We start from the raw sequence: 15,161 nt of genomic DNA, 5'->3' as shown, positions 1-15,161 counted from the left end.
AAGGAGATGAGTTTCCTCCTTAGGGCTCAGCCTTAGAGATAGGATAAGGAGATGAGTTTCCTCCTTAGGGCTCAGCCTTAGAGATAAGGTAAGGAGATGAGTTTCCTCTTTAGGGCTCAGCCTTAGAGATAGGGTAAGGAGATGAGTTTCCTCCTTAGGGCTCAGCCTTAGAAATAGGGTAAGGAGATGAGTTTCCTCTGTAGGACTCAGCCTTAGAGATAAGGTAAGGAGATGAGTTTCCTCTGTAGGACTCAGCCTTAGAGATAAGGTAAGGAGATGAGTTTCCTCCTTAGGGCTCAGTCTTAGAGATAGGGTAAGGAGATGAGTTTCCTCCTTAGGGCTCAGCCTTAGAGATAGGGTAAGGAGATGAGTTTCCTCCTTAGGGCTCAGCCTTAGAGATAGGGTAAGGAGATGAGTTTCCTCTGTAGGTCTCAGCCTTAGAGATAGGGTAAGGAGATGAGTTTCCTCTGTAGGGCTCAGCCTTAGAGATAGGGTAAGGAGATGAGTTTCCTCCGTAGGGCTCAGTCTTAGAGATAGGGTAAGGAGATGAGTTTCCTCCTTAGGGCTCAGCCTTAGAGATAGGGTAAGGAGATGAGTTTCCTCCTTAGGGCTCAGCCTTAGAGATAGGGTAAGGAGATGAGTTTCCTCTGTAGGACTCATCCTTAGAGATAGGGTAAGGAGATGAGTTTCCTCCTTAGGGCTCAGCCTTAGAGATAGGGTAAGGAGATGAGTTTCCTCCTTAGGGCTCAGCCTTAGAGATAGGGTAAGGAGATGAGTTTCCTCCTTAGGGCTCAGCCTTAGAGATAGGGTAAGGAGATGAGTTTCCTCCGTAGGGCTCAGTCTTAGAGATAGGGTAAGGAGATGAGTTTCCTCCTTAGGGCTCAGCCTTAGAGATAGGGTAAGGAGATGAGTTTCCTCCTTAGGGCTCAGCCTTAGAGATAGGGTAAGGAGATGAGTTTCCTCTGTAGGACTCATCCTTAGAGATAGGGTAAGGAGATGAGTTTCCTCCTTAGGGCTCAGCCTTAGAGATAGGGTAAGGAGATGAGTTTCCTCCTTAGGGCTCAGCCTTAGAGATAGGATAAGGAGATGAGTTTCCTCTGTAGGGCTCAGCCTTAGAGATAGGGTAAGGAGATGAGTTTCCTCTGTAGGGCTCAGCCTTAGAGATAGGGTAAGGAGCTCGGACATCAGGGGGGAGCTTGGAGTCGAGTCGCTGCTCCTTCGTGTCCAAAGGAGTCAGCTGAGGTGGTTCATCTAGTCAGGATGCCTCCCGGACGCCTCCCATTAGAGGTTTTCCGGGCACGTCCAACTGGTAGGAGGCCCCGGGGAAGACCGAGGACACGCTGGAGGGATTATATCTCCCGGCTGGCCTTGGAACGCCTCGGGATCCCCCAGAATGAGCTGGAAAGTGTTGCGGGTGAGAGGGAGGCCTGGGTCGGCCTGCTGAACCTGCTGCCACCGCGACCCGACCCCGGATAAGAGGGTGATAATGGATGGATGGAAGAATTATCTGATTGAAAACGACTTTGTGCAAAATCCTGTTGATCATTGTGTTGACACCAGAGAAACAGGAAAAGTGATCTTGATAATATGGGTTGATGACTTCATCATCGCTGCCAGTGATGAAAATGCACTGAAGGTTGTGAAAAGGATGCTCAGACCTAAATGTAAGATGAAAGGTTTGGGTAAACTTAAACATTTTCTTGGTATTGATTTTGACCACATGTGTAAAAATAAAGAGATATGTGGAGAAAATAATTGAAAGGTTTGACATGCATGATTGTAAACCTAGAACAACACTGTGTGAACAAATACGTAACTACACTGATGATTCAGAAATAATGAGTGATGTCAGAAAATATAGAGAGGCAGTGGGCAGTGAAAAGATTCTGCCACTAGAACGTCTCGGGCTCAAGGAACTTCAGGATTTGATGGGTTAAAGTTAACAATATTTAATGGCAAAAGTTAATAGACAATTTACGTTCACGATCGTGGGGCCGGAATGAGACAAATACACTAACTCCAAAAACTCCTCTGTGTGTGTTAGTTTCTGTCTGGTCCGCTCAAGCCGAAAGAAAGAACGTTTTCCCCAGTACAACTCACTTCATTTAGTCGCCGGTCACACCTTTAACACCTCAAAGGTTAGTAATTCGCTGGTCCTAAACAAAGCATCACTTTGGTTGGCTTAAGCCCATCTTCAAGATGACCCTTCAGAATAAAACCTCTTATCTTGCCTTCAGTATAAAAGTAACGTCACAGGTTCCCACCCCGCTTCCATTTTAACTAACATCTCTAAGCAATAAACTACCATTCATTCTCATGCATCATACAGTGAATCATTACATACAGTTACAATAATAAAACAGTGATTGTCTCTTATGCTTTATAACACATTCCTCTTAATATTCTTCATAATATTCCCTATTAATCATCATAACTTTCTTTATGTATTAATTTAAAACATAAGTCTTCCTTTATGTAGATGTGCAAATCAAAATAACCTATTACAACTCTACAGCAGCCTAATATATTTGACTACATGTACGAGATCTGATCTGAGTTCTGTAGTAAGTTGCAGTACTTTACTGAGCCAACAGAAGAGCAATGGACTACTGGAAAACATGTACTGAGATATCTGGGGCTCCATGTATACAGTGATGCTGATGTGACTGACAGGCGTAGTGCAACAGGTTACAGTTTAAGCCTAAATGAGAATGCTCCTTTGATTTCATGGAGATCCAAGAAGCAGACCACTGTTGCTCTATCAACTAGTGAGGCAGAGTATACGGCGTTAGCCACAACCACACAAGAGAGTATGTACCTAGTTCAACTACTAGAGGGCATTGACGGATGTCAATACGCACCACCTAAGGTTCACAAGGATAACCAAGGTGCAATAAATAGCCTTAGCAACCCTGTAAGAAGACAGAGGTGTAAACATCAAGTATCATTTCATAAGGTCAACTGTGAATGACGAGAGAATAAGTTTGAACTGTTGCCCAACAGACCAGATGGTTGCAGACGTGAAACCTGCAACAAAGTTTGAGTTGAATAAGTTTGAACAGTTTATGTTTGGGGATTATTATTATGTGTATGAAAATGTACATGAAGAAAAGGGACAACACCTTGATATGTTTTTGTTTGTTTTGAAGATAACAGTGTGGGTGTGTGCACACAAGGAAACGTGTATGTATATGTTATGTATATTTGTATTGCCATATGGAGGCTCTATAGGGTTAGTTCAGTTACTGTTTGATGGACGGATAGAACAGCCAATTAGAGGAGCTGAAGTTGACAACTTGACATGGGACAATAAAGTTTTACTTTAGCAATTATTATTATTATTAGTTTAGTTTAGTAAGTCTATTGTCTGATCCCGGCTCCGGACCAGAAGGTGACGCTAATGCACTAATAAGATGGATGCCAACCGCCATTAAACCACAAGAAGAAGAAGAAGAAGAAGAAGAAGAAGAAGAAGAAGAATAAGAAGAAGAGAGCGATCCTCCCGACGTGTAGGCGGTGACGTCTAAAAACCGGATGACGTCATAGTCCCGCGACAAGCGACGAATCAGGAAGACGAAGAAAATGGCTGCAAGGTTACTGCTCCGCTCGGCCTTCAGAGCCGCAGCGACCCACCGGGCGGCCGCGGTGCCCGCTGTGAGCCGCGGCATGGCGGCTGGAGGTGAGGACCGAACCGACTCCGAGCTGTAGAGCCTCAGAGACCCGAGGGAAGCCGGGTTAAACCCGGGTTAAACCCGGGTTAAGAGCGGTTATATAGCGCTGTTGGAGCCAGACAAATATTAACAATATCTCTTCATGCTTTATTCCTTTTATTATAACCCAATATTATTTACCTGCTTTATAATTCCATATTATTTACTATTTACCTGCTTTATAATTCAATATTATTGACCTGCTTTATAATTCCATATTATTTACTATTTACCTGCTTTATAATGTCATTATTTACCTGCTTTATAATTCAATATTATTGACCTGCTTTATAATTCCATATTATTTACTATTTACCTGCTTTATAATGTCATTATTTACCTGCTTTATAATTCCATATTATTTACCTGCTTTATAATTCCATATCATTTACCTGCTTTATAATGTCATTATTTACCTGCTTTATAATCCATATTATTTACCTGCTTTATAATTCCATATTATTTACTATTTACCTGCTTTATAATGTCATTTACCTGCTTTATAATCCATATTATTTACCTGCTTTATAATCCATATTATTTAGGCTTGTGTGTATTTGGGCTTTGACTTTGAGTTTAGTTAGAACATTTTCACTAAGCCAGTCTTCAGTCAGCTGACCTTGCATTATATTCCATGATATAATAGTAAATACTAATGAATAAATATCTACTGTGACTCAAATAGTGTGTCCATATAAGTATGTTACTAAGGAACAATGAAGGAATCCATGATGGCTGATATGAATGAGTCTGTAAAACGATGAGAACATGTATTATTTATTCATTACTGTCTGGCCTTCATGTTTATTAACATTGTTCTGTCCTTCAGGGATTCCTACAGATGAGGAGCAAGCTACCGGGCTGGAGAAGGTCATCATGAAGGCCATGAAGGAGGGAACGGTAAAGCTACAACAGTCTTAATACTTTACATGATATTAACTGTAACAAGTGTTAAGATTTAGATGACCGTAACCCGACTGAGTCCTCTTCTTCAGGACCCCTACAACATGATGAAGCCCAAGGAGTACGCCGGCTCCAAGGCCGACCCCCACCTGGTCCCCTCCATCACCAACAAGAGGATTGTGGGATGCATCTGTAAGTCGTGCTTCCTGCTCGTGGTGTTGATCTGTTCATGGTCTCTGCAGCTCTAACCGTGTGGTTTCCTGTCTGCAGGTGAAGAAGACAACACGGCCGTGGTCTGGTTCTGGCTCCAGGAGGGTGAGGCCCAGCGCTGCCCGTCCTGTGGTTCCCACTACAAACTTGTGGCCCACGAGCTCCCCCACTAACTCCTCCAGCTCTGTTCTAATGGAGCTGTATTCCACAGCTGTGTCTTTGCTTCTCTCACAAATTCCTCCGACCATCAGAACGAGGAGAAGAAACATCGCTCTTCATCCTTCAGTCCGCAGGAGGTTCCTTTTGGTCCGTCTACTTCCTGGAGCTGTGAGACCTCGTCTGATTGGTCCTTGTTCTGTCATGAACCCGCTGACCTCATCAGTCTTTACATGTTAGCAAGTTACACAGGGACCACATGTGGTTTCTTGAAACCCTTTCTATTCAGTTTACATTGACTCCTGTACTGTACAATGTTCTACTCTGTTCACTGACTTCCTGTTTGTTCAACCAATAAAGTCTCATGAAACATTCTGGACGTCTTTACCTCCTTTCTTCAACCAATATAGTACCAGAACCAGCACTACCACTTTAGTCCACAGGGGGGACCAGAACCAGCACTACCACTTTAGTCCACAGTGGGCACCAGAACCAACACTACCACTTTAGTCCACAGTGGGCACCAGAACCAACACTACCACTTTAGTCCACAGGGGGCACCAGAACCAGCACTACCACTTTAGTCCACAGGGGGCACCAGAACCAGCACTACCACTTTAGTCCACAGGGGGCACCAGAACCAGCACTACCACTTTAGTCCACAGGGGGCACCAGAACCAACACTACCACTTTAGTCCACAGGGGGCACCAGAACCAGCACTACCGCTTTAGTCCACAGGGGGCACCAGAACCAACACTACCACTTTAGTCCACAGGGGGCACCAGAACCAACACTACCACTTTAGTCCACAGGGGGCACCAGAACCAACACTACCACTTTAGTCCACAGGGGGCATCAGAACCAACACTACCACTTTAGTCCACAGGGGGCATCAGAACCAACACTACCACTTTAGTCCACAGGGGGCACCAGAACCAACACTACCACTTTAGTCCACAGGGGGCACCAGAACCAACACTACCACTTTAGTCCACAGGGGGCATCAGAACCAACACTACCACTTTAGTCCACAGGGGGCACCAGAACCAACACTACCACTTTAGTCCACAGGGGGCATCAGAACCAACACTACCACTTTAGTCCACAGGGGGCACCAGAACCAACACTACCGCTTTAGTCCACAGGGGGTGCCAGAATCCACATTACTTGAGAAGTGTTCATCTGAAGAAACATCGGTAAGCAAAGTGTTTACATACAGCTCATAATCGTGTCATAGTTCAGAGCTTGTTATCACTTACAAGGTGTAGTGACCCCGTTGCCTATCAAAAAAAAGGTCACTATGGTTGCTTTCAGGTTTAGTTTGACGCATGTAATAAATAGATGCAACGTCCAGGTTTTAATGTGAAAGGATATTTATTTATACTATTGTAAGTTTCAACTAGAGATGGACGAACGATACCAGAGCTCCGAAGCTTGAGTCCGTCTACTGAACCGCTGTGTCGACTCCAAGTGTCGGGGATTGTATCAAATGACAACGGTCACGTGACTGATGACGTCCGAAGCTTCGAACGTCATCAGTCACGTGACTCTTGTCGTTTGGTGCTTCACGAAGCGTTTAATTGGTTTGACACGTTGGACAGTTTGAACGTTTTGGTGCCGAATTCTGCGTTCACACCAAAAGCGTTGCGAATATAACTCTGCTCCATACCGAGTGTCAATCAACAATGTGGGCTTTGAGAGAGGAGATTGATAGAGAGAATTGTGAGTTATGGCGAGTATTGGAGGAAAACTGCGTTCACCAGTATCTGTTGGCATGAACCTTTAAGGCCTTAATATACAAAACAATTCCATATTGTAAGGCTTCCCCTATAGTCTAGTGGGTAACACATATGCATGATACACTTTTCCGTTCTGAGAGAGGGGGGGGGGCAAATCCCATCCTGAACACGTCGTTTCATATGATTGACCAGCATTTAGTTTTATTGCATTGTAAACAACAACATCGATAACGGTTGTATACATCAAATCTATGAATGAACACGCAGCTTTAATTGACTTTTACTGCAGAAATGTGAGATTGAAACATTGAGGTGTGCTAGTGCTTCGACACGCTCTTACACGGCTGCTTTAATTTCAGTCTGCCACCAGATGTCGCTGTTCTTCTTCAAAGAAAAGCCCCGAAGCTTCGAATCCTTCTCGGTACAAATAGGAAGAAAGCCTCAATGCTTCACAAGGCTTCATCCCCCCATCCCTAGTTTCAACACAAACCCAAAAATATATTCCCTGTCCAAAACCCATTTGTCTTTTCACAATAAATGAAAGAAATCAAACCGTTCGTATGTCGCACACTGTCTAGTTTCACACGGTCAAAAAAAACGGTGTGCTCCTGCCAGTCTAGCAACACCTGGCCTTAGTGTTCCTCTTGATTATATTGGCCTGTCTTAATTGACTGTGACCTACGCCCCCTAGTGGTGGGAGGGTGAACAAAACAAAAAACAAACATACTGGCTCTTACACAAAGTTTTAATAACTGTTACACGCATAAGGGAAACATTTAAATACTTGCTACACATTTAAATTATATTCTGTGTGTGTACTAAATAACATTACACAGTATACTACACATGTAATTACTGTTTACAGTGGACAGCATATTATAAACATGTTCAATGACAACCTAAATTGATTTATAAGCCGATCGACGTTCAAACCCAGCGACGCGTCCATAACTCCTGACGTCATCAGCGTGCGACCACTTCCCGCTGACAGAAGGAGAAATGGCTGCAAGGTTACTGCTCCGCTCGGCCTTCAGAGCCGTAGCGACCCACCGGGCGGCCGCGGTGCCCGCTGTGAGCCGCGGCATGGCGGCTGGAGGTGAGGACCGAACCGACTCCGAGCTGTAGAGCCTCAGAGACCCGAGGGAAGCCGGTTTAAACCCGGGTTAAGGGCGGTTAGATAGCGCTGCTGGAGCCAAACATCCACAGACCTCCTCTCGAGGCCCCCCGGCCGGACTTCAGGCACATACCTGGGCACCTAAGTAGAACTCGTGTTTAGTGTAAATCCTGTAAATTGTAAAGCATGAAGGAGTTTCCACAATATAATTAAGATAAAGATCTTACATTCGGTCGCATTGAAGGTGAATCCAGTGTTTATATATTCTAATATTATTAAATATTCCCACCTCCATCATCTTTCTGTGTTTGTTTCTATCAGACAGAGGTTTCCACCCAGTGCTTTAGTCAGGGTTCGTACGGTCATGGAAAACCTGGAAAAGTCATGGATTACCAGGCCTGAAAAAGTCCTTGAAAAAAATGTTTATCCCAAAAGTTTTGGAAAAGTCATGGACATTTGTTATATTCGTATGATCATTTACGCGGATTGATTTAAAAGAATAATCATTTATATAAATATTTATTCTTTTAATCAAACTGTCTCTCATTTGTGTCATTTAAGGTAAACTCATGTATACACGGAGATTTCACAAAATGTCATGGAAATCCATTGGTCAATATGTGTTTGAACCCAGTTTGAACCCGCAGACACTGCCAACGTATTTCCGGTGCCTCTCTCATCTGACTAGTTTTGTGTTTCAGGGATTCCTACAGACGAGGAGCAAGCTACCGGGCTGGAGAAGGTCATCATGAAGGCCATGAAGGAGGGAATGGTAACGCTCTCCTTGGACTATCAGTAATGACATGTTTCATATTTGTATGAATGAGGTGCGTCTCTGATAGAACTTCAGTTCGCCGTGTGCATGTGAGATCATGTGATTGTGAAGATCACAGCGCTTCACGGGGAAACTCCTGAAGCTGCAGGAGGTCCACGCCGTACCCTGAAGCACCTCCAGCTGAGAGATGTGTCCAGAGCCGCTTTGTCTGATCTGAAGCCAGCAGGCTCAAACTAACGGACAGAACTTGATCTTCATATTGGGGATATTTCTTCGTCCTGGGACGTCCCACAGCAAACTGTGATGCACTGGGATTGTCTTAGTGTCTGGCCCACTGTTTAAATAAAGTTTGATCATTTAAAATAATTCTTCCTGTTGAGAGATGTGGTCGTACCAAAGTTTAATATTGCATTATTTTTTAGGGTAACAGTCCTAAATGATATTAACTGTAACAAGTGTTAAGATTTAGATGACCGTAACCCGACTGAGTCCTCTTCTTCAGGACCCCTACAACATGATGAAGCCCAAGGAGTACGCCGGCTCCAAGGCCGACCCCCACCTGGTCCCCTCCATCACCAACAAGAGGATTGTGGGATGCATCTGTAAGTCGTGCTTCCTGCTCGTGGTGTTGATCTGTTCATGGTCTCTGCAGCTCTAACCGTGTGGTTTCCTGTCTGCAGGTGAAGAAGACAACACGGCCGTGGTCTGGTTCTGGCTCCAGGAGGGTGAGGCCCAGCGCTGCCCGTCCTGTGGTTCCCACTACAAACTTGTGGCCCACGAGCTCCCCCACTAACTCCTCCAGCTCTGTTCTAATGGAGCTGTATTCCACAGCTGTGTCTTTGCTTCTCTCACAAATTCCTCCGACCATCAGAACGAGGAGAAGAAACATCGCTCTTCATCCTTCAGTCCGCAGGAGGTTCCTTTTGGTCCGTCTACTTCCTGGAGCTGTGAGACCTCGTCTGATTGGTCCTTGTTCTGTCATGAACCCGCTGACCTCATCAGTCTTTACATGTTAGCAAGTTACACAGGGACCACATGTGGTTTCTTGAAACCCTTTCTATTCAGTTTACATTGACTCCTGTACTGTACAATGTTCTACTCTGTTCACTGACTTCCTGTTTGTTCAACCAATAAAGTCTCATGAAACATTCTGGACGTCTTTACCTCCTTTCTTCAACCTCCAGTGTGTTGGTCTGCTGTGGATGTGCTTCACTTTCTTCTTCGTTGGTGTTCTGCATTAATTTGAGATCTACTGATCATAAACTTCGGAGCTTTTATTCTGCAGTTTGAGAAAGTGAAGCAGTTCTTATTTCATTTGAACAACTTCTGTGTCTGTGTGTACACTATTAAAACAAAATATTTTCCTTTTATTTAAATTATTAAATGTTATATGCCCTGCTATTTTGTTATTTATATTGTAAAGTGCTTGCTGCTGCTAGAAAGAAATCCCCCCCCCCCCCCCCCCCCCCCCCACAGGGATGAATAAAGTATATATCTAATATATGTTTTGTTACCAACAGAGGGTGGTCTATCTTCATACCATGAAGTTCAAGGTTGTGGTCTAGAGACGTCTCGGACACTCCTCAAATAAACTATTCTGATGTAGAAAGTCACACAACTGATTTGCGACTACTTTCTCAAGGATCTTAGAGAGGAAGGGAAGGTTGGAGATCGGTCTGTAGTTAGCCAACACCTCTGGATTAAGAGTGGGCTTCTTCAGGAGAGGTTTAATTACAGCTATGAAGGAATGTGGTACATGGCCTGTTAGCAAAGACACATTAACAATATCCAACAGAGAGGTGCCAATTAAAGGCAACACATCTTTAAGCAGCCTCGTTGGGATGGGGTCTAAGAGACAGGTAGACGGTTTAGAAGTAGAAACCGTTGAAGACAATTGGTGTAGGTTAATGGGAGAAAAGCTATCCAAATATATACCAGAGCATACAGCCGTTTCCAAGGCCACTCCTCTTGATGACAGATCGGCAGTAGTTAAGGGCAAGAGAACATCAATCTTGCCTCTAATAGTTCAAATCTTTTCATTGAAGAAGTTCATGAAGTCATTACTACTGAGGTCTATAGGAATACACGGCTCCACAGAGCTGTGACTCTCTGTCAGCCTGGCTACAGTGCTAAAGAGAACCCTGGGGTTGTTCTTATTTTTCTCTATTACTGATGAGTAATAGGCTGCTCTGGCATTACGGAGAGCCTTTTTATATGTTTTAAGGCTGTCTCGCTAAACTACTTATGAGTCCTGTAGAGAAACACCTGTAAACTCCTTAAAGTCCTGTAGAGAAACACCTGTAAACTCCTTAAAGTCCTCCAGAGAAACACATCTAAACTACTTGTGAGTCCTGTAGAGAAACACCTGTAAGCTACTCATGAGTCCTGCAGAGAAACATCTGTAAACTCCTTAAAGTCCTCTAGAGAAACGCCTCTAAACTACTTATGAGTCCTGTAGAGAAATACCTGTAAACTCCTTACAGTCCTCCAGAGAAACACTTGTAAACTACTTATGAGTCCTGTAGAGAAACACATGTAAACTCCTTAAAGTCCTGCATTCAGCTCCTGCTCACCTGTGCTCACTTCTCCAGTTGCTCACGGTGTCCTTCATACTCACTCACTGTGTCCTTCATTCTCATCTACTGTGTCCTTCATACTCACTCACTATGTCCCTCATACTCACTCATTGTGTCCTTCATACTCACTTTACTGTGCCCTTCATACTCACTCACTGTGTCCTTCATACTCACTGTGTCCTTCATACTCACTCACTGTGTCCTTCATACTCATCTACTGTGTCCTTCATACTCACTCACTGTGTCCCTCATACTCACTCACTGTGTCCTTCATACTCACTCACTGTGTCCTTCATACTCATCTACTGTGTCCCTCATACTCACTCACTGTGTCCTTCATACTCATCTACTGTGTCCCTCATACTCACTCACTGTGTCCTTCATACTCACTCACTGTGTCCTTCATACTCACTCACTGTGTCCTTCATACTCACTCACTGTGTCCTTCATACTCACTCACTGTGTCCTTCATACTCACTCACTGTGTCCCTCATACTCACTCACTCTGTCCTTCATACTCACTCACTGTGTCCTTCATGCTCACTCACTGTGTCCTTCATACTCACTCACATACTCACTCACTGTGTCCTTCATACTCACTCACTGTGTCCTTCATACTCATCTACTGTGTCCTTCATACTCACTCACTGTGTCCCTCATACTCACTCACTGTGTCCCTCATACTCACTCACTGTGTCCTTCATACTCACTCACTGTGTCCTTCATACTCATCTACTGTGTCCCTCATACTCACTCACTGTGTCCTTCATACTCATCTACTGTGTCCCTCATACTCACTCACTGTGTCCTTCATACTCACTCACTGTGTCCTTCATACTCACTCACTGTGTCCTTCATACTCACTCACTGTGTCCTTCATACTCACTCACTGTGTCCTTCATACTCACTCACTGTGTCCTTCATACTCACTCACTGTGTCCTTCATACTCACTCACTGTGTCCTTCATACTCACTCACTGTGTCCTTCATACTCACTCATTGTGTCCTTCATACTCACTCAATGTGTCCTTCATCCTCACTCACTGTGTCCTTCATACTCACTCAATGTGTCCTTCATACTCACTCACTGTGTCCTTCATACTCACTCACTGTATCCTTCATACTCACTCATTGTGTCCTTCATACTCACTCAATGTGTCCTTCATACTCACTCACTGTGTCCTTCATACTCACTCAATGTGTCCTTAATCCTCACTCACTGTGTCCTTCATACTCACTCAATGTGTCCTTCATACTCACTCACTGTGTCCTTCATACTCACTCATTGTGTCCTTCATACTCACTCACTGTGTCCTTCATACTCACTTACTGTGTCCTTCATACTCACTCACTGTGTCCTTCATACTCACTCAATGTGTCCTTCATCCTCACTCACTGTGTCCTTCATCCTCACTCACTGTGTCCTTCATACTCACTCAATGTGTCCTTCATACTCACTCACTGTGTCCTTCATACTCACTCACTGTATCCTTCATACTCACTCAATGTGTCCTTCATACTCACTCACTGTGTCCTTCATACTCACTCACTGTATCCTTCATACTCACTCATTGTGTCCTTCATACTCACTCAATGTGTCCTTCATACTCACTCACTGTGTCCTTCATACTCACTCAATGTGTCCTTAATCCTCACTCACTGTGTCCTTCATACTCACTCAATGTGTCCTTCATACTCACTCACTGTGTCCTTCATACTCACTCATTGTGTCCTTCATACTCACTCACTGTGTCCTTCATACTCACTTACTGTGTCCTTCATACTCACTCACTGTGTCCTTCATACTCACTCAATGTGTCCTTCATCCTCACTCACTGTGTCCTTCATCCTCACTCACTGTGTCCTTCATACTCACTCAATGTGTCCTTCATACTCACTCACTGTGTCCTTCATACTCACTCACTGTATCCTTCATACTCACTCATTGTGTCCTTCATACTCACTCAATGTGTCCTTCATACTCACTCACTGTGTCCTTCATACTCACTCACTGTGTCCTTCATACTCACTCATTGTGTCCTTCATACTCACCCACTGTGTCCTTCATACTCACTTACTGTGTCCTTCATACTCACTCACTGTGTCCTTCATACTCACTCAATGTGTCCTTCATCCTCACTCACTGTGTCCTTCATCCTCACTCACTGTGTCCTTCATACTCACTCACTGTGTCTTTCATACTCACTCACTGTGTCCTTCATACTCACTTACTGTGTCCTTCATACTCACTCACTGTGTCCTTCATACTCACTTACTGTGTCCTTCATACTCACTCACTGTGTCCTTCATACTCACTCACTGTGTCCTTCATACTCACTCACTGTGTCCTTCATACTCACTCACTGTGTCCTTCATACTCATCTACTGTGTCCTTCATACTCACTCACTGTCCTTCATACTCACTCACTGTGTCCTTCATACTCACTCACTGTGTCCTTCATACTCACTCACTGTCCTTCATACTCACTCACTGTGTCCTTCATACTCACTCACTGTGTCCTTCATACTCATCTACTGTGTCCTTCATACTCACTCACTGTCCTTCATACTCACTTACTGTGTCCTTCATACTCACTCACTGTCCTTCATACTCACTCACTGTGTCCTTCATACTCACTCACTGTGTCCTTCATACTCACTCACTGTCCTTCATACTCACTCACTGTGTCCTTCATACTCACTCACTGTGTCCTTCATACTCACTCACTGTGTCCTTCATCCTCACTCACTGTGTCCTTCATACTCACTCACTGTGTCCTTCATACTCATCTACTGTGTCCTTCATACTCACTCACTGTGTCCTTCATACTCACTCACTGTGTCCTTCATACTCACTCACTGTGTCCTTCATACTCACTCACTGTGTCCTTCATCCTCACTCACTGTGTCCTTCATACTCACTCACTGTGTCCTTCATCCTCACTCACTGTGTCCTTCATACTCACTCACTGTGTCCTTCATCCTCACTCACTGTGTCTTTCATACTCACTCACTGTGTCCTTCATACTCACTCACTGTGTCCTTCATACTCAGTCACTGACTTACCTTTCTGGCTTCTGTGTTATTAAAGTGTCTCTAATGAACTTCCGGTTTCATCTGGGTGCTTCCTGTTGACCGATCCAGACAATGTGAACCATGAGAACAGCTCACAGTCAGAATCCTTGGTAACCAACTCCACCTGCATAGTTAGAATGTATTCTACTAGAAAGATTCCCAGTGAACAGACAGAGAAGTGAAACAGATGGGAGTGAGTCTCCCAGCAGGTCGTGGTTCTGGAACACTGGCACCAGTTGGAGGAGAATGTCATGTACTGGTATATTTCAGCACTGCCATCTGTAATGAATACTCACTCTGAGATTGTGTGAAGTAACGAGGTCCCGTCACAGTTTCACCGTGTCTCTCCACTGATGCTGCATACGCAGAATATAAGGATTACCTGTTGTCTCCTGTAATACCTGAGATATCGGTCTCCGATCTATCTGTCCATCTGTCCAACACCTTGGTCCAAAACTCCAAAACATTCAATCAGATTTAAAGTTGTTATTCATCACAGAGGAATAATTCTAATTGTGCACTACTTTGTGTGACTATTTGTTTTTCTAGTAAAATCTGCCACGTTCCATTTTATAAATCTCATGGTGTTTCAAGACTTTTAAAGTTATACGTGCACAACATATTAAAAGACCCATTATTACAGTTTTTTTCAATTGCTAACACACTAAAACCCATTGGCTGAACAAAGTTCTCAGTTGCCTGAACTCATTTAGCTAATTGTGCAGTCTGTTGTCAATACCTTAAACTATTTCACATGGTAAAACACAATTTGATCTCACTTAGACTTTTCAGCAAAACTCTAAACACATTCTCAGTCTCAAAACACATTCTGCACTCTAATGCACGTCATGGCAACAATCAAATAGAGATAGAGAAAACACAATCACTCAAAATCGATCAAA

At 43.9% G+C, this 15,161-nt stretch overlaps 2 protein-coding genes across 2 annotated transcripts; both read left to right on the top strand.

Moving 5' to 3' along the window:
* Positions 1–3,505: 3,505 nt before the first annotated feature.
* On the top strand, positions 3,506–5,354 carry zgc:86599 (uncharacterized protein LOC415253 homolog). The gene is made up of 4 exons (XM_034547310.1): positions 3,506–3,679; positions 4,540–4,610; positions 4,706–4,805; positions 4,884–5,354. The coding sequence occupies exons 1-4, from the start codon at positions 3,583–3,585 to the stop codon at positions 4,994–4,996; spliced, it is 381 nt and encodes a 126-aa protein (XP_034403201.1). The 5' UTR covers positions 3,506–3,582; the 3' UTR covers positions 4,997–5,354.
* A 2,335-nt stretch (positions 5,355–7,689) lies between these two features.
* On the top strand, positions 7,690–9,759 carry LOC117740762 (cytochrome c oxidase subunit 5B, mitochondrial-like). The gene is made up of 4 exons (XM_034547309.1): positions 7,690–7,815; positions 8,535–8,605; positions 9,111–9,210; positions 9,289–9,759. The coding sequence occupies exons 1-4, from the start codon at positions 7,719–7,721 to the stop codon at positions 9,399–9,401; spliced, it is 381 nt and encodes a 126-aa protein (XP_034403200.1). The 5' UTR covers positions 7,690–7,718; the 3' UTR covers positions 9,402–9,759.
* The last annotated feature ends 5,402 nt before the right edge of the window (positions 9,760–15,161 follow it).

Source organism: Cyclopterus lumpus, chromosome 12 (genome assembly GCF_009769545.1).
Source record: "Cyclopterus lumpus isolate fCycLum1 chromosome 12, fCycLum1.pri, whole genome shotgun sequence".
Taxonomy (NCBI): Eukaryota; Metazoa; Chordata; class Actinopteri; order Perciformes; family Cyclopteridae; genus Cyclopterus; species Cyclopterus lumpus.
Note: the sequence above shows the minus strand (reverse complement) of the source record. Positions and strands in the feature narration are given on the sequence as shown.